This window comes from Primulina huaijiensis, chromosome 3 (genome assembly GCF_012295235.1).
Source record: "Primulina huaijiensis isolate GDHJ02 chromosome 3, ASM1229523v2, whole genome shotgun sequence".
NCBI classification, from domain to species: domain Eukaryota; kingdom Viridiplantae; phylum Streptophyta; class Magnoliopsida; order Lamiales; family Gesneriaceae; genus Primulina; species Primulina huaijiensis.
In genome coordinates, this window is record NC_133308.1 from 21,652,419 (window position 1) to 21,672,719 (window position 20,301).

At 30.8% G+C, this 20,301-nt stretch overlaps 2 protein-coding genes across 4 annotated transcripts in view; both read right to left on the minus strand.

Annotated features, from left to right (window-relative positions):
- The window catches only part of LOC140973706 (uncharacterized), a 4,501-nt gene extending 4,209 nt beyond the window's left edge, over positions 1-292 (minus strand). For all 3 annotated transcript variants that reach the window (XM_073436702.1, XM_073436701.1, XM_073436700.1), the window contains exon 1: positions 49-292. In XM_073436702.1, coding sequence (XP_073292803.1) covers positions 49-162 — 114 coding nt within the window. In that variant the 5' untranslated portion in view covers positions 163-292. The remainder of the gene's footprint in view (positions 1-48) is intronic.
- Positions 293-2,782: 2,490 nt separating this feature from the next.
- Positions 2,783-6,167, minus strand: LOC140973707 (mechanosensitive ion channel protein 6-like). Its single transcript, XM_073436703.1, has 5 exons — positions 4,389-6,167; positions 4,125-4,248; positions 3,710-4,003; positions 3,423-3,625; positions 2,783-3,320 (listed from the first exon to the last, which is right to left on the minus strand). Exons 1-5 carry the CDS (start codon positions 6,119-6,121, stop codon positions 3,029-3,031), a joined length of 2,646 nt encoding a protein of 881 aa, XP_073292804.1. The 5' UTR covers positions 6,122-6,167; the 3' UTR covers positions 2,783-3,028.
- Between the last annotated feature and the right edge of the window lie 14,134 nt (positions 6,168-20,301).

The following is a 20,301-nucleotide window of genomic DNA, read 5'->3' on the forward strand; positions in this document are numbered from 1 at the left end:
AAAAAAAAAAAAAAAAAAAAAAAAAAAAAGAGGAACCAAATCATGAACCTCTGACGCAGCAAGGCGATGTGCAAAGTTCCGCGCGGAAAGACGGCCAATTTCCCGATCCCAAACATCAACAATCGCGTAGTCTAGACTCGTTCTGGGTCTCTTTCTCATCATTGTCCTTAACCCTAAACGCACAATTGGGACTCGAATCAAGAGAGGGATGAAAATATAAACAGCGCAACAGGGGAGAGCGAATTTATATGGGATTTTGCATATTGAAACGGAATTGTAGATATCGCCGAAGGGTTTAGCCAAAACACGTTTCTCTCGACACAGCGCAATCGTTGAGACAGGGGTGTCAATACGGGCAGGTCAGGTGAGTTGGTCGGGTTGAGAATAATACTATTCAAAAATTGTTTATTTTGAACTCGAACCAACTCGAAAACTCTCAACTCAAATACGAATAAACCCGATCAACCCGATTTTGAAATTTTTTTTAATTTTTTTAACGAAAATTAAATAAAATTCAAAAAAAAAATAATATTTTAATTTAAACACATAATAACAAAATCTCTCATATTATAATTTAAATTTAAAAGTCTAATTATAAAAAAATAAAATATATTTACTAAATCAAATAAAAAATTGTTTAAAAAATAAAAAAATGTTCAAAATAAATATTAAATTATATAAATTAATGATATAAATATACAATAAATATTTTTTCAGACATACAATATATAAAAATGTAGACAATATTTATTAATTATATTTTTTGAAAAAAAAATTAAAATTTTAGGGTCAACGTGGGTCAACCCGAACCCAACCCAACCCGATAATTTTTTTCGGGTCAGCTATCGGGTCCAACCCGATCTGACCTAAACCCAAAAACCCCAAACCTAAACCTGATTTTTTTCGGGTTGAACCGTGTCGGGTTGGTGAGTCGTATCTAATTTTGACACCCCTACGTTGAGATATACTAAAATTGTAATAAATCAAAAAATACACAACTAAAATAAAATTTTGATAATATATAAAATCACAAAAAAAAACACATAGTCATGACAAAAATAAAAAATTTCTCACAACTTTTTATGTGAAATACAAAGATATTAGAATAAAAAAGAATTATTCGGGAAAAAAAATTTATTTGGTGTGTTTCTAGAGACCAAATGTAGTTAGTATCACTGTTTTTAGAATCGGATTGGGTCATTGTTTTGTCCGGACCACACTCAAAAAAAAGTTTTACTTGTCAAATCAATCAAGAACCGATCGGACCGATCATGGAATCTGTTAAAATCGATCGGAATGGTTTAAATTTTTTAAATTTTTTTAGAATCTAATTATTTATTATATATACGAAAATATCGTTTAATACCTTCGATACAGTTCATGACCTGCAAAATATATTCAGTAGCTGATCTATAGATATAAATGGCCGTTGTCAAAGTCTAATCTTTCAAACTTACCGTATCTTTTAGATCTCAATTTTCCAAAATGATGAACTTTGCTCAAATGCATATCTACGATATCTAACATAAAATTAGTTCATGACATCAATTCGTTAAGGTTGTATTTGTGTAGGACCTAACGCTTATCATGTTATCAAAAGTTATATTTGGTTATAACTGTGAAATTAAAATATTTTAAATTATATAAAGACTAGTATTTGTTTATAATCGAGCGCTTACCACTTTACCAAAAGTTATAGATGATGATAACAGTGAAACTCAAAAATTTTACATTGTATAAAAACTCAAGCGTCACGTTTTGATTGTTCTACCACACATGAACAGTTATTTCATCCAACAATCTTGCTCCCAATAATTGTACTTTTTCCAATCAATAAAAATCGAACTCACGTCATTTACTATGAAAGTAATTATAGGATCATATTATTGTCGTTTTACCGAAAGTTATAGTCGATGGTAACGATAAAAACTCAAATATGTTAAATTGTATAACAGCTATGGCGTCACGTTTTGATTGACCTACTTAACAAAACAATTATTGCACCCAACAATTTGGATTTGAGAATTTGATTTATAGAGGTTTAGTTTGTGAAATGATTTTAAGGATGATCTACATTTCAAAATCATCAAAATTGCTACTAAAATTGCATAACTTCATATGGAATGATTGAAAGTTTACTTCAATTTTGTCATCCAAACATCTCAAATCTATACATCCAAATACAATCTAAATTAATTTTTCAAAATACTAATTGAAAGTAGTTTAATGTTCAAACACTTTATATGAAAATCTAAATGACATAAAATCCCCTAAAAATATTAATAGGCTAATATATAATTCATTATTAAAAATTCAAAAACATTTGACCCTTATGTTATAAAAATTCATAAACATTTACCACTTCTGATAAAAGATTTTATGTCTGATTTTTTAAAACATGAGATCTAAAACCACGTTCACACATTTTTTACAAATTTTTTTTTATATATTAGCTGTATCAGACATCCTACTTGATTTTGAAAAAGGATTTTGGCAACAGAAAAAGTACATATCAATGCAGAGTTCAAGTTGGTGGAGTGGACGAATACTTGGTCAATGATCAGGGGTACCAACACTTTCTCGAGAGAGCCTATCGCATAGAGTTTTGCTAATTGCGGTTTATTTGATTAGCGTAGTTTGCAGACTATTGTGTTAATCAATGAGTTTACTCAGTACATATTGAAAAATAAGAACTGCGGGTTGAATCGTAGTAAGAAAAAGAAAAAAGAAATATAGCACAATGATGAAGTACTTCAAATATAAATGAAATCTTACAATTAGCAATACGTTTGTGACGACTGTATAATAAGTTTGTTTACCATTCATAAATGTGTATATTGTTCACTATAACTTGTAAAACAAAACTAAGAAACGATTTCTTCCAATGAGAAGAAAGGAGCATCAATCTCAATGCTACACTCAACTCCCCAAATATTATAAACCAGCTGCCTAAAGAAATTCAGGCTCTGGTGATTTACAATGGATACTTTACAAAAAGATAACTTACACCTGAAATTTTTGAACTCGATCACTCAGGCAGAGGCGGAGGCCAGGCCGAATGGATCCGGGTAGAGTTGAGAGGAGGCATTGCACGAATGTTGATATCGAGGGGATACAAACGATACTCTATGTCCAGCTCTTTAAAAACTCTGACCATCTCTTCCACTAAAAGGGCTCTCCTTTTCCACCTCTCTCCCATGTTCTGGTGGTTCATTCGGTGCCTCAGCCATACTGACATTTTCAATCTGTTCAAATCTTCTAGATTCATTAAGACTACAGAGGGCGAAGGATACCAGTATTCGCTCTTGTTCTCGATGTAACTGCAGTATATGCCAGCCAACAAATTAATGTAATCCAATATGAAAACTAGAAAATAGATAGTATCCACATTGCAGAAGGTGGAACAATATTATAGAATGTACCTTGTGATTCTTTGCTTGATCAAGGCTATCTTCTCTGCTGGTGTAGCAAGATGGACTGCAAATTCAACTGAGTCGCCCATATCTGGACTGCGGTAGAAGTTGCTGATGGGCTTAGTGGCGAGAGTTACATTTGGATATAATATCTTCTGATTGTCGAATCTCAAGAAGATTGTAGTCAAGATGTTCATTTCTTCAACAATCATCTGAAAATTTACAAAAATATTTTGGTTTTGAGCATTTAATGTGGAAGCAAAATAATTAAGTACTAGAAGGTTTTATTGTGGTACCTGAACTCCATCAACCTCACACCGATCCCCCACATCAAAAGGATGCATGACGAATACAAATATGACAGCTTCAAATACTATCTTGCAAGTGTTTCCAAATACAAATGCAACTACCACAATCTGAGAGCTAAGGAAGAGCAGAAACTTGCTAGTAGCGACTTCAAGAATGACTAACCAAATGATGAATATGGTGATACCCATTATGGCGTTTACCATCTGATGAAGCTTTTTGACTGCTGTTTTCGCATCATTTAGTGTCAGGGCAAGAGCTTTTCTTTCTCTGAACGCGTTGACCTGCACGAATGAGGCATGCATATAGATATTTCAACAGCTACCTAAATCATTTAGCACAACCTTAAAGAACACCAATAAAATTTTATTGTTTCCAATTCTTGGTCAGTTGCATAACTCATACCACCCAATTTTTAAGAGATGCTTTGCTTATTTTTTCGCTTTCAGTTGATCCTTCTACGACATTCAAGGTTTTTAAAGCCTCTTCTTCTCGCATGAACCGCATCAGATCGTTAAGGTAGACAAACCTGCCAGAATGTAAAATAAAATATATTTTGGTCCTATGATGAGCTGAAGCTCAAATTGCGGATAAATAGATGTGGTTATATCATGTTGTCCTATAATTAATTCATCTAAAAGAAAATACTATTTCTTCCCCATGACTTACTTGGCCTTAGGCTTAGCTACATTCTGAAATATTCTTCGGGCTGCAACCTTGGCCTCACATTCACTCCTGATCTGGGTTGTAGCCTCATCACCTCGTGAGTTATCCATCACTTGCTCATCCAGGGTGGACAAAACCCCATTCTTGACTGTGTTTATTAATCTTTTCATATTCCATGCAGAGATGTTCTTATTGTTTAATCTGTGCAAGTGATCAATTGATATGCCTTGATCATCTTGGTTTCTAGGCAGTGTTCCAGAAATCTTGTCGCTTGCTCCCTTTGTCGGTTTTGGAGGCAAACCTCCAGGTATGGTGCTTACGAACTTTTCACTCTTCATAGGTTGGAAAACTGGTGGCCTCAAATCAGGTGGCAATGTGGCTCCGGCATTGTGATGCCTCCACACTTCAACCAAAGTCCTATCTTCTTCTTCCTGATGATTCTGTATCTCGATGAGTGGTGGTCCTGACAGTGTCTTGATGACATATTGATTAAACAACGATTCTTGAATACGATTGAAAAACGTGCTGACATGAAACGAAGAAGCAAGAACTTTAACCATGAGGGTCTTCACCAGCCACAACAACGTCCCCACAAGCAAGCATACCATCAACTTGTTTACATATAGAAGAAACTTGTTGTCCTTCTCGATCTTCTGGTCAAGCATGTAATGCCAAGAAATCAAAACCAACCCCAACCAAATGCAATTCTGGACAGCTTTCCTCACTCCATACACGAAGTACAGAATTCGTTTCCTCATAAAAAAGTTTCTCTCGATGAAGAAAACGACAATCCTTATCCCCCAACCAGACACCAATCTCCCACAAATGAGAACAAGAACTAGCACCTCCCACTTCCACAAACTCAATCCCCTCATTTTCTTTCTCTTCCATTTGGAAACCGCGAGGGTGAATACCAAAGCGGAAACAAGGAGAATTAGACTAATCCACTGTGCAATAGTTAAGGCATCAAACTTAGCCTTATTATAGTCCTCGGGGAGATCTTCACCGAACAATGGATCATCCTCTTCATCTTCCACTGGGATATCTAACATCCCTGATCGGATTTGGCCAGATTTGATCATACCGGACCTTCTGTCGGGAATCTCATGTGGGTTCATCAGCCTAGAGTTGGTCTCCAACCTACCTAAATTACTAAACCTCCTCTGAATCGAGGCGCGCCTCGAAAGACGACAACCCTCACCACTTGCATTATTATTGACATCAACGTTATTCTCCACATTTGACAATCTCTTCCTGTTATGAACCCTTTTCTGACTCTCATCCTCATCAGAGGAGGGTCCGTTGCTTTTTCTAAAGTTTTTCTGTTCGTAGGCCCCTATATCAACTACATTGCTACCACTAGATTGTGGAGCTTGGAAAGAGAAGCTCAGATCCTTCGACGTCGGAGAAGTGCTATTATTCTCAACATAATTATTCTGATTGGAATTGACAGGAGTAAAATTCTGATGATTTCCTTGATCATGGCGCAACTCGTCCATTTCCATATCCATGTCCAGAGCCATTTCTCCACCAGAAGCCTTCTGTTGATTCAAGAACTGGCCAATCATCTTGGACGGAGGATCATCGTGAAAAATGAATTCCCTTTGTTGCAAAGAGCTGGTTGCATTTGGGGACCTATTGGATGGCGGTGTGGTGGTGGCGGGTGAATCACCGCCATGGATTTTTACGATGACTTCAGGCGATCCTGGCATAGCGACGGCGTTGTGATCTTGCATGTAAAATTGGTCGATTCTCTTGTTGAAGGCTTCCTATAGAGATTCTTGTTCCATGTTTCTATGAATTCAGGGATTTGAGGCGAGGAATCATAGATGGACAATATTTATATACTATTTATAGCACTTGAAAGGAACTTGTTTCGATCCTTCTTGTTATACAAGTAGAATGAAAAATTTCTTTTTTTTTTCTTTTCTTTTTTTCTAAATAATAACAAAGTTGCAATTCAAATGAATCTAGTATTTACAAATGCTTAAAAAATTGATTATGAATTTTTTGTTTACAAATGTAGCGTTTATAAAAGCTTATTTCATGTGATTCTCAACTGCTACCTACAATTTTCAAAAATTTCAATGACTAAAAGCTTGAAAACACTTAAACAAGTTATAAAAAATACTACTAAAGTTTGAGTAGGTCTTTCATAAGACGGTTTCACGAATCTTTATTCGTGATACGGATTAATCATATCTATATTTACAATAAAAAATAATATATTTGACATAAAAAGTAATACTTTTTCGTGGGTGATATGCTCATAATAGTTGGTATTTTTTGTTGTCATATCTCTCATCGTTACCATTTTCCACATGCTTAATTGACATATTTTTGTGTGATTTTATTGTAGGAGGAAGTTTTCTTCTCGTGAGATAAATCTGTGCTAAAAGGGTGATTTTATATAACAATTAAAGTTGCCGATATAATATTCGTGGAAGACTTGAAGCAGAAAAAAATTCAGAAGAGGTCTTTCCACAAGGCGTGATCACGCCTTGTGACTATTCTTCAGCTACCGGCATAACAAAATCTGAAGTCCGAAAATTGCAAAGATAATATCATATTTTAGACTCCTAATTATGGTATTTGATTTATGGAAAATAATTGGAGAGATATTTTTCTTATTGAGAGAAATAAAGATAAGATAGAGTTTTATTCAAAAAAAACTCTATCATATCTTTGGTATGATTTTTAGAGATTATGATTTAAATTAATGAGTTTTTCTATCTTTGATATAACCTACCAAACGTGAGGTAGGGAGGCGGTTAAATCATTGCACAAGAAAAGATTTTCTCCTTCCTCTCCAAAAATCTCACGTGAAGAGTAGAAAAGAAAGGGCTCAAGGATTTTCTCTCCAATTTTCTAGTCTGGTTTAAGGGTTGTTTTTTACTGTTTAATTTATCACTGTGAGGTATTCGTTCTTAGATTTAATATTCTTGTTATTTCAAGTATTTGTCGATTTATGATTTAATTATATGAATATTGTATATCGATTAATCTGACAATTTAATTCGATATAGGATTTTCTACTGCTAACCATGAATTCAGTTATCCGTAATTGTCATGAATGATTGGTACACGAGTAGCATAGATTAGATGTGTTGTGCTATCATAATATATTTAATCTAAATAAATCAACAAAACTGAATTTATCAATTGCAGCTATCTCGATTGTTAGATTTCAGGATTAACTGTTTTCACAAATCTAAAAGCTATCGTTAATTAATATGGAACGCTATCGTGCCCAGTTAGTTGCTGATAAGTTTTGACGGGATGCTGGGTTCGGTCAATTAATTTAGGAAAACACATGAATTTTAGCGGCTATCCCTATAATTCTAAAGTTAATTGTTTGGAACAACTTGAATATATTATTTGTTTGCCGATGAACAGTGATATAATTAAATAGTAGAACTCCCTTGAATCAGATCTTTCTCGTATTAAATTCTTCATTTTAGTCTAGTAGATAAATTATCATTTAAATTTATTGTTTTCATTTCTTGGATAAATTTAGTTTAGTATTTTATTAAATTCATATCCAAAAATCCCCCCTTTTATTTGCATTTTTACTCGAAAGAAATCATCCCCCGTTCCTTGTGGATTCGACCATGCTCACCATTACACTAATTTTATTTAAAGAGTAGGAATTTAAGTTTGTGGCACAACGACAGCACACCAGTGGGTGACCCATATACAATATTCGTTTCACAAAATTGACCAGTGAGACCGTCTCACATGAATTTTTGTGCCAATGTTTTGCAAATTTTTTTTTTAAAAAAAATCGGCTATATTTTTTATAAACATGAGCAAATACTACTTTATCTCTAACAGTAAACTTTTAGTTTTAAATTAATTGATCATGATAAAATGGTAATACTTTATTAGAATATATGAATGATATTTTTTTTATTTTATGATTCGTTGTTATTAGTTTGAAATGTTTGATTTATAACGATTTAATTAAATATTACATATACCTCGACTTCTCCACCCGTCCTTGCAATGTATTTGTGATATGAATTAGTGTTGATTTTGTTTGTTTTGTTAATTCTAGCTAGTTAATTTCTCTTTGCTATGCATTTAGAAGAGACTGTGAATTTAATTTATAACATTTTACATAGATTTTCTTCTTTCAAAACAATTTATTTTGTTACATAAATTTAAATTGGAATCAATTATAAATATTATTTTCATTCCTGGCTTGTGTTGTCTTCATTTAAAATACATATTTTTTTCTTCATTATTAATAGAGTATGTCTCTTGTGAGACAGTCTCACGAATCTTTATCAGTGAGATNATTTTGATATTTATTAAAAAAATTGGTAAACTGACTTTCATAAAATACAAAGATTAAACAAAGGATAAAAATTTAGAAGATTAGATTTCATCCCGGCAAATATAATGTTCGTTGCGGATTAATGATCAAGATCAATCCCAACCTTTAGAAATTATAATAAAATTTAAAAAATTCTTTAAAAAATCATAAAAATAAGAAATATTCAGATAAAAATATATTTTTTTATAATTCTGAAAAATACATCATTGTCATCCAACGACAACTATACTCTTGTAAATTAACTTCATCGTACCTTTTAAAAAACGAATTTCTTATACCTCCATTTCAAAAATCAATGCTTTGTTTGGACAAGTACTTATAAAATGTTTTCATAAAAGTGTTTTTAAAAAATTTATAATATGTTTAAAATATTGTTTTAATAATAAATATGCATTTGAATAACTATTCTATAAAAATACTTTAAGAATTGATGAGTTTTTTAGTTATTATAAAAAAAGTACACTTCTCTATTTTTTTTTAAAAAACTATATGTGGAGAACAAATTTTTAAAATGTTTTTCAAAAACGTTTGAATAAAATCTTATCAAAATACATACTTTAATTTTTTTCATTTATAAAGTACAAAAAACTTTTTTTAAGTGTTTGTCGAAACGGAACCCAAACTTAATGTGCCCATTTCATTTTCAATCCAAATACGAAAAGAGATTCATGGAGTAATGATGATCTCAATACTCCTTCACCAAACTCTTCTCAATTCAATTTTCAATTCTCGATATCTCTTTCCGAACCTCAATTCACTGACGAGCAAAAGTTGAAATTTATGTTCGACCAGATTCAATTATCCAAAATCTCATTGAAGCCCCTCCTCTTATTTGTGAAGCCACTTCTTCTAACACGAGATGGAAATGGAATAATTTTGTTGCTCAAGCTAAAGATAGGGTGAAAGCATCACATGAAAACATTGGTCGAAGACCGAAGATGAACGTCTCGCAAACACATGATATAACACTCCCACTAATATGGCACTTGACAATAATCAAAGAACCGTTAGTGTTCAGGGATTGGATTGGAAATAATATATTCATGAATTGCCAAAGGATGAAAAATATGTACACAAGGAAAACATGCACCAATATTTCGCAGATGTTGCGAAATGACTGTTAGCAGAATAAGTGAACTAGAATTATTCAACCAAAACAGATTGTCATTTGAGATGAAGATACTAGATTCATATCAGAGCAATCTAGATTATGATAAAAGCTATTTTTAAAGAAGGAATATATTCACCTATTGACATTGATATATGTGATGAACAAATAGGTAATCTTCAAAATTAAATTCTAGGAACAATCGCAGGGAATCTATGTGTAGAAAAAATTGTAAGAGTAATTTACCTAATAATTGCATACAACCTGACAGATCGAGATTTCAGCCGAGCTTTAACATTACATCAAAATTTTAAAGAAAAAAGGCTTATGAAATATAGTAATAGAACATATTCTAATATTTATCAAATTTTATGTGCTCTATCTAATACACATCACTCAGAATTGTTTATTATAAATGAGTTATTGAAATACAAGAGAAATTTAAAAAAATTGTTCAGACATTTTATCCAGAAAGAATCGAGTTTCCTTTAATATAGGAAACATATATCTTGATCCAAGACAAAAAGATTCTACAGAGGAATCAAGCTAATTAAAAGTGATTTGCAAAAATCTCCCGAAAATAGTTATTTCTCAATATAAAGATGATCTGGTATTATCTATAGATGTCATTGACCATTGGTGGACATTGATTCTTCCAAAGCTCACACCAGAAGGGGAACAACGATGCCGGTATTGCAGTGAACTATTTTCAGATGCAGAAGTCATGAGATGACATATCAACGAAAATGAATTTTATGTAGTAAAAATGACTTTTGGAAAATGGCCATTTTAATTCCTGAAGTAAATTTCACAATTTGTTGGTTTAGTAATGTGATATTACTAAATAATTAACGATGTTAAAATAACGATATATGTCATATCTTGGTCATATGAAGTCCAAATGATTTGAAATTTGTAGATGACAAAGAAAACTCAAAGATATAGAAGTTTTGTGTTTTGATATATTTGATCGTTTGACTAGTCCAAATGAATATATCAGTGTTAACAATGTTAAATATTATATTATATTATTAATATAATATAATATTTAAAATTTTTGAAAAATTAAGTCGGTGAATGAATTCAATAAATTCAATGATAAAAAGTTATATCAGACGAGCGAAATAGAGAGAAATAGGGTTTCAATTTTTTCTTTTCAATCTTAAAACTTATCAGTTTATCCAATCGACGAACCAACTTCAGTTCTGATATCGTTCATACTATATCTTCGATTGGAGATATAAATTTCATTTTCTGGCTATGTTTGGAATTAGTCAATTTTTGTAATAAATCTGATTAATTGTTAAATCATACTGAAATTGAATTTTTTTTAGTAATGTGTGATTTTAACGAATAATTAATAATTATAGTCGAGTCATTTAAAATTATTTCTAATTTGTTATAAACATGAATTTTAATCGTTGAATTGAAAATGTGGCGTTATTCGTCAGTTATTATTAAATCTGATTATATATTTGAAATCTACGAAGTATATGTTATCTGTTGATATGAAGTTTTGTAGTTTATGAGGTATTTTTATATAGCATATTAGTTGAATTTAATTTATTAGGGTGTATTTGATATTAGTATTGGTAAATAAATACAACATAACATTAATTGTTGAACGATAAAAATTTGTAATTGATTTTTATATTTTTGTTGAATAAATTATTTTTGGGCTATTTGATGTTGTATATCGAGGCTGTAATAATTGTTATATGGTGACTATGATTTTATAATTGTTGTTGAATTGTTTAGATATATCACAAATCTCAGGATCAAATAAATATCTAGATTTTATATATACTCGATTATCATATTTGTGTCGACGTACGAGTATATGTTGTTATTATTTAGTATTGATAAATATTATTGTGTTGAATAATGGTAAATCATCGGGAATGAGTGATTTGATATTTTACGTGTTTATTATTGTTGATGTTGTTGACTTTCGATTATTGGGCAATGCTATCGTTTTTTTCGTAGTAATAGGGGAACAACGTGTTGTTGTTTGTCTCAATAGTAGGGGAACGACGTGTCACAAAAGTAGGTTAGCGACGTATTATTGTTTGTTGCAGTAGTAGGGGAACGACATGTCGCACTAGTAGGGAAATGACATTTGTTGATATTGTAAGTTGTGATATCAATCATAGTCTAGGAACAACGAATAGATTATTCTTGTTGTGATTTCAGTTATATCTTATGATGCTTTTAATATACTGTTATGTATCGTTATGATGTTTGCTATGTATACTCACTATTCGGGAGCTGTTTTTGTTGGACATATTAAATGACTAGTTCTGAGACATGATAGAGATGAAAGACTAGGTGTGTCTAGTCAAAGAAGTCGTGTAGTTGATGATGGATAGAGACCATATCACTTATTATTGTATTCGAGTTGTGTGTTGTGTAATTATTACACTATCTCTAATACACTGCTGTAAATAATGTGTTGACTATACTATTTTATCGTATATGCATGATATTATTATGTAATGTAAATAATTTTTTTATACATATTATATCACATATTATATTATTACTTGGCGAAGTTTGAGACGTCATAAACAATTACTTTTACTTGCAAAAGAATTTACTTTAAAATTTGATAATACACATGTGACACCCTAAACACAAAGGTGCACAAATGCATTTTAAAGTTTATTAGTATAACTAAATTTTATTTTCATTTTAGAATTTTTACCGCATTATTTTTTGGTACAAATTTTATTTGTCCAAAGTATCTAGAAATACATTAAAATACATCACAATACACTTAAAAATTTATCAAGTACTATGAAGTTCTCATTCCAAGATCAAATACCCAAAATATAATAAAATATTATAATTAAACTCAGTATATGTACAATGTAAGATAATTTATAATTAGGTTCAATGTATATAATCATTAGGTTCAATGTAAGATATGTTATAATTAGATTCAATGTATATAATCATTAAATACATTGTATTCTAATTAAGTACAAAGTATTTAAATGTATGTAAGTATATAATAATATTAAGTTTTGGATAAATATAATCTTTTTCATTTAATAAATAAATATGGATAAGTATGTAGTTCACGGCTATATATATCTGAATTCCTTTCTCATTCTCAATTCACAATCAACCGAGAGAGAAGAAAGACACGGAAGAGGGAAGAAGAAAAGAATGGGGGAAAGAGAAAAAAATAGAAGAAAAATCTATAACTCTTTCCGAAAAATTCCAATAAATCACCAACTATTCACCTCATATCTTAAAGCAATGTAGCACTGGAGGTGATGTAAAAGGATCGATCGAGAACAAGAAAATCAAACCAAGATATTCCGAAAAACGGCAACGGAACCCGTTTCAAGCTAGGTAATATACGCTCATATTTCTTATAGCTACACACCAAACTAGAGGTTGACTTGAACACAAAAGTTGTGCCTCTTGTTGCATAGATAAGGGACATACCGTCCATCGTCCTAAAATATTGCTAACATTTTCGGAATGCCGGAGTACCTTAGTTCTTCATAAAACGATATTTAAATCTGGTATTGATCGGATAGGAATTTGAAAATACTTTCAACATAAGAATTAAAGATCTTACAAAGTTATATAAGCTGGAAAAAAATTGGCCGCGCGTGGCAGCCGGAAGGCCAGTCACGCGAGTGAACTGTCGGCGCGTGTACCTCACACGCCGCCGTATCCCCATTTTTCCGGTGGCCGAACCTTCCAAGTGATGTTTCCGACTTTTTGGCCAACTTTCGTAATGTTTAGAGATATCTTCTAATAAATATGAATTTTGCGAACTTAAGTAAAATCAACCAGGTTAAATTTTGAACAAAAATAACATGGAAATGATCAGCTATTTACTTAAAACTCTAACATATAAATATCATTCATAATATATTTTTAAGACTTGCTCCAACAATTTGGATTACTAATCAAGCATAAACTGTAAGTTATCAGGTGATGAAATTACTATTCATTCTTCTATTAAAACTTTGGCATTTGGCCTGGAAATTTCAATAGCATTTATTTAATGTTCAAATATCATCCACAGTTCATTTCGATTACTCATATATTTTCTTGCATATTTATGAATGGATTGATATACCATTAATGAATGGAGTCATGGACAACGGATTTCGGTACGGAAATTGAGTCTACTGGACAACGTGGCTTCGGCCCGGAAAGTGAGTCCAATGAACAACGGGTCAAAAGTCTCGGGTATATGGTTCATCTGAACAACGCGCACCGAATATTTCGGTCCAGAGAATGGTTCACCCGGCTTATAAAAGGATCTTATAAGTGCTTAATTAGAGCCACCAATGTTAATTTATGAAATTTTTATTTTTCTACTATTCTTAGTAATTTTAACATTGCATATCATTCATAACATCTAATTTGTTATGTCCATTACTTCATGCATAATTATGATGAAGCGCTATTTTAACTAATTTAAAAGCTATATACTAATTTAAACTCACTAAGTCCTCAAAGACTTAACCCTCTGTTTCTTTTCGTCTATCGTAATTTCCAGACACAGGAACCCAGAATTGGAACAGGAGGAAAATAACTGAAGCTGAAATAAGAGCATTTGAAAGTTTTGATGATATGTTTATAAATAAATGTTAAACTTCCGCTGTAAAATAATACATATTTGAAATAAGAATGTAAATATTTGTATATAATCTTTTAATAATAGTAGAAAATATTTAAATTTTTATCTACAATATTTTTTTATAATGATAAAAATAAAAATAGCTGTTCAATAAAGAAATATTGTAGAAAATGTGGCACTTAGTAAGGGAATAATTATGAATTCTTAAACCGAACGTCACAACACATGTACAAATTTTCTTGAAAAATAAAATTGAATCAAAATCCGAGAAGATTAGATTATTGAGATGTCATACTTTGTGTCAAAAATATATTTTTGAAATTTTTATTATTAAATCCCGTGAAAATATTCTTGCAGATTTCTTAACAAAAGATGGACATCGCTAATATCGATGTCATCATGAAAATGCAAAGGCATTTGAGAGAACACTTCGAAGTACTTCAAACCGAGTTCAATAAGTTGTCCGGAATGTAAAAGTTGCGGGTAGGTTACAACAAGTTGATAAGAACACCGTCTCTAATCGAATAGTAGATTGTTTACATGCTTTATACTATGCTATGGTCTATATTACAAAAATCCTATCCTCCAGACTATTGAAAAACCACTGATTTTTCAAATAGAGAGTTTTCGATTACAAGGCTCTATACATAGAGCAGGAAGTTTAAGTACCCCTAGCACAAGTGCTAATACGAGATCATCTTTAGATAAGTCAGCCAAGCAAAAAATTGAAATTTTGGATCCTTATCTCGAGCCTTCAAGTCAACCATTCACCTTGGAGATTGAAGAGAGAGAGAGAGATATCAACCTTAGACCTCAAACTGACAAAAGAAAAGCTAAGGTCGGTACCAACGAACTTAGAGTTTCTTCATTTCAGATATATCAATAGAACTGAGAGAAATTGAAAGAAAGAATATATATAAACAATATGATATAAATTTGGGGCAAGTGCCTAAGTTTATACTACACCACCCTGCTAGAATAAATGCTATGTAAGCTAACAGTTGGCTAAAGAATTTATTAACTCAGTTGTAATTAGCACTCTTTATTTTAATATAATTTACATTTCATGGTTTTCAGTTTGCTTTATTTGTATACCCATGCAATCGACATAGATAAACACCTTGATTATACTTTAATACAAATGAATCGTAATTCGATCTTGAAACTCATTTTAAATACTGTATATTCTAAATTCGTTGCTAGTCGATTCAGCAGCTTGAAAACAAGGATAAATGTCGCTTGAACTTAAGACTAGCATATGTGATGTTGTGTACTGTGTTTTATGATAAGGACATGGAGATGTTCAATCATGCAGATGGGTAATCATATGATGATTGTACCGAACAATCCTCTTCCGAATTTTTCAAGTGGTTATTATTCATCCAGAGAAAAATTCCATTGTTAGGATTGTACATCATTAGTCCTTACGACCTAAGACAACATTTAGGCTCTACATACTAGGATTGTGATTTGTCATTTATCTACTAAGCAATGATCGCAAGGTGTTGAGGCTGGGGTGCAATTGTAACATGTATAGGAGTCAGTGCATTGTAGTCGGGAATTTACTGCTCATCAATGAGTGTTGATATCCTATGTGATCTAACGAAATAGTAGTGCATGAAATATCTGGCCTGAGTGTAAGATATACATTAGGGACAAGGGTTCTCTAGTTGTGCATGCGATGGCACTATGAATATTTCATTAATGTATCACACAACTATCTAATCTCATATTCAACTCTCGATGAACCAATGGTTGCATATTCGATCGGGATATATGAGATGAAGAGAACTATTGTACGTTAATAATAACCAATTGGTTCTTGTAGGCATTATCAGTGATACCTAGAGAATCACGAGACGATGCTACTAGACGTTTTTATCATGATTCGATGGTTTTAATCATAAAATTATTTATGATATTCTCATGATCAAATGTTGATATATAGAATGAGCCAAATAAAGGTAACTCAAATAAAGGACAATGTCTTGAATCACAAAGAGTTTTGAACTCTCGGATAGTTGTATCTCTGAACCACTGAGGGTCCTACAAGTACTGGATATTTTGTTCCCGTTGAGACAATAAATTCAAATAGTTGAATTTATATAAAATTATGATATAGTAAATTCAAGATGTTGAATTTATTGTAATTAAAATTTGGAGATAATAAATTCAAGGAGTTTAATTTATGAAAATTCAAAGTTTAAATTATTAAACTCAAATATTGAGTTTATAAAAGATTAAATTAAATATAATGAAAGTATGCATAATGGGCTAGTATGAGTATAAGTTTAACATGCTAATTAATTAAAATTCTTAATAGACTTTGAAATATTAATTAATTAAGCTAGTTGTACTAGTCAAATTAATTAAGCTCATTAATATTTAATTAAGGAAGTCTAAACCTACAATTAATGAAACTAGATTAAGGGCTTATGATTTAAAAAGGAGAAAAAACCCTAGCCTCTATAACATAAAATTTTTGAAAACTCTCATCCACAACGCTTCCAAATTTTTGGCTAACTCTAAAAGGTTTAGGGTTTGAGCCTCAACACAATTTTTGTTCTCAACTTTAAATCTCTTCTAAATTTTATAGTACAATTTAGAAGAGGAGAAAACGTTCTAGTCACATACTTGATTGGAGAATTGAAGAAAAGATTCAAGAATATCGTTCGTAGGGAGTACTACAAGAGCTATTTCTACCAATCCCGAAATAATTGATGTCAAATGATTCATTCACTATAGGTATATTCATAAACGTCCTATGAATGCTTGTTATTCTTTAAACTATACGAGTGTCCAAAAACGTTATTTGAACGTCAAAATAAAAATTTTAAAACTTCCACTCTGGTTTGGACACGAGAAAATCGATTTCCAACACACCCAGCTTCCCAGAAATCTCAGCACTATCAAAATGGATCCAGGAAATTGTTCATGAAACATGGGAAAATAATGCTTATTTATCAAGATGAGATATTATGAAGCTTTACTTTTTCAGTGTAGCACTAGAACCAGCCGATAAAGGCTCGCATGAAGCCTTTCGCTTCACCAAGTCGAGAAGACTAGACATAAACATTCAAAAGTTCATCAAGGATCCCCCGGAGAATGAAACACCTCATGTTTCATCACTTACTGAATATGACATATCCACTAGACGAGCATGAGGATTTTAGATTTGTCTCACAGAGATGGAAAAGTCAAATTTCCATTTAAGTCTTATCAAAATTCTATAAATGAATCTTTTATGTTGAATACCATGACAGAAAAAATTACAAGCTTTGCATAAGAAATGTGTGAAAAAAAAATGAAATTTTATATGAAACAACAAGATATCAAGGGGTGAAGAAACTATTTGGAAATTCCGCAATATGCCTCATGTGGGAAGATGGTCGAAGAAATTTTCCCAGAATTCCCGAATCAGAAAGAGCCAGAATTCGGGAAAGGTTTTCGGCATGGATCCGATCAAAAACATAATGCGGAAACAAGAAGTCCAAGCGGTGAAAGTCCACACAAATTACGTTTCCCCAGGACCATACAAAAGCAAAAGATTCACCGACAAAGGTAAATAAGGCATGTGATCCAATAACTTCATAAGCAGATAATGAATCACTCAACCACCACAATATGACATGTCACTAATTAGTGATACACCAGCTAAAAAATGTTGTCGGCCACAGATAACAAAGAAATTCACAAGTTTGAAATTCGGATTTCAAATGTATCAAGACTTATATATATCAGGACAGAAAGAAGATGAAGGCATAATTCAACCTCTTCATTTTTTAATATTTTCAGTTTATGTGTGTTGTAATTATATCTACTTTAAGTAGTTAAACAAGTTTCTCATTCTCTACAGGAGGTTACTATGTAATAATATGTTGCATGTTTGAATAAAAACCAAAGCTTGCTGCCTCTCTCATGTATTATTTTCAAAATTAAAATTCTTTATTACACACTATAAGGTAAGAAACGATATAGGGTTGTGTTAAGTATTGTTGAAAGGATCTACGTTAGGAACCATCTGTTGCGACTGCGTGGTTAGAATATGAGAAGTAGATTATAGAACCCGGTGGATACAACCCGACGACATTTCGGTNTTGTGAATTTCCATGTATGTCCTTCTTTATCTAGCTTAGCAAGTTGTATTCTTATATATGTTAACTTGTAATTTCTTTGTTTATCTTAAATAATTATAACTAATTACTTATTATTAATATATGAGATTAATATTAATTGAAAAAATTGAATTCATTCCTACTTTTTCCGCCTTGTGGTTCTACATGACTTCTTGTTTTTTTTCAAAGTTCGGTTAATTCTTGTCACTTTTCACAAAATTTGAAGATTATATCTTCGTCTCTAAGAATTTATTTTGATGATTATTTTGAGCTCCCCTGTCCAAACTATATAGTCTATATTTATTTTACTTTTATTACATTAATTTGTTTAATCCATTGGATCTTTTAGTGATTCATTTTATTTTAGAGATTATCTATTTTTCCCTTTCTTTTGAGTTTTTGTTACTTAATTATTTGATGTTACATTAATTTCTTTGATTTAATTAGTTAATTTATCGATGGTTCGTGCTTTATTACCGTTTATTTTCCTTCATCTTTTTTACAGTTCAGTTAATCTATATAATATATTTATCATCTTTCACAAAATTATGAGATTATATTAGTTTTCAAATATTTATTTTGATAGTCATTTTAAGTTCTCCTCTTCCAAATTATATATTATTCTATATTTATTTTAGTTTTATTATATTAAGAACTTTTAACCTCATTATTTAAATATTACTAATGTACAACACCACATTAACTAAGTATTATTATTATTATTATTATTATTATTATTATTATTATTGCAACTCAACGGAGCATATGTGTTGGTAAATGATTGTCACTATCACCTCCATTAAAAATTTTTCATGATGAAATATTTAGGATAAAGTGTGGTTAGGATAGTATATCCGTTTGTGTTCGGATAAGATCATTTGATTTGTGATCAGGTATAACTCGATTAATATTTTGTTAATTTAACTAAGTTAATAACGTGTTGTAAATTATTTGAGAAAAATATATTTAAGGATTGAGATTGAAAATGATGGTAACTTTTTTTCATTATTTGGTTGAATTAACGAAAATATTACAAAATACCTTAATATGATATTTTATTTTAATTTATTAAATTATGATATTTAATTAATATATCAAGTTTACACTTTTCTACAAGTTTCATTAAAATCGTGTCAGTAATTGTCATTTTTCTTCTGATCATTTTCCAATGGAAATGAACATTGCGCGTATGTAGATTCTATATGCTTTTTTGCAAAAAAATTATATTTTATTTACAATATAATTTGATTAGTTTGGTTTATTTTAACTTTATTCGTGTAGAGAAAAAGTAATAATAAATTAAAAAAATGAAAATTACTTTCTACTTTTTAACTAAATTTATGATATAATTCTTAAAAAAATTTTAATCAATATAATCCTTACAATAAATATGAACTATATCGATAGTTTATTATCATTTATTATATATTATAATTTTACATATAAAATTTTTTAACTGAGTATTACATATTATTTTATTTATATATGTGTTTTAATATACATATTTATTTGAGTGATATTATATTAAAATTTTGTTTCACTGAAAGTATTTATCATCAATATTAATTTATAAATGATTGATTGATTCTAATATAAAATTAATTATATAAAAAAACATAGAAATTAAATAAAATTCACAATGAGTTAAAAGTTAGCAAAAGTAAAAGTGATATTTAATTTAATAACAAATTTATTGGTTTTATTTAACATCTATCACGATGCACGTGTACCTTCCTAGTATATAT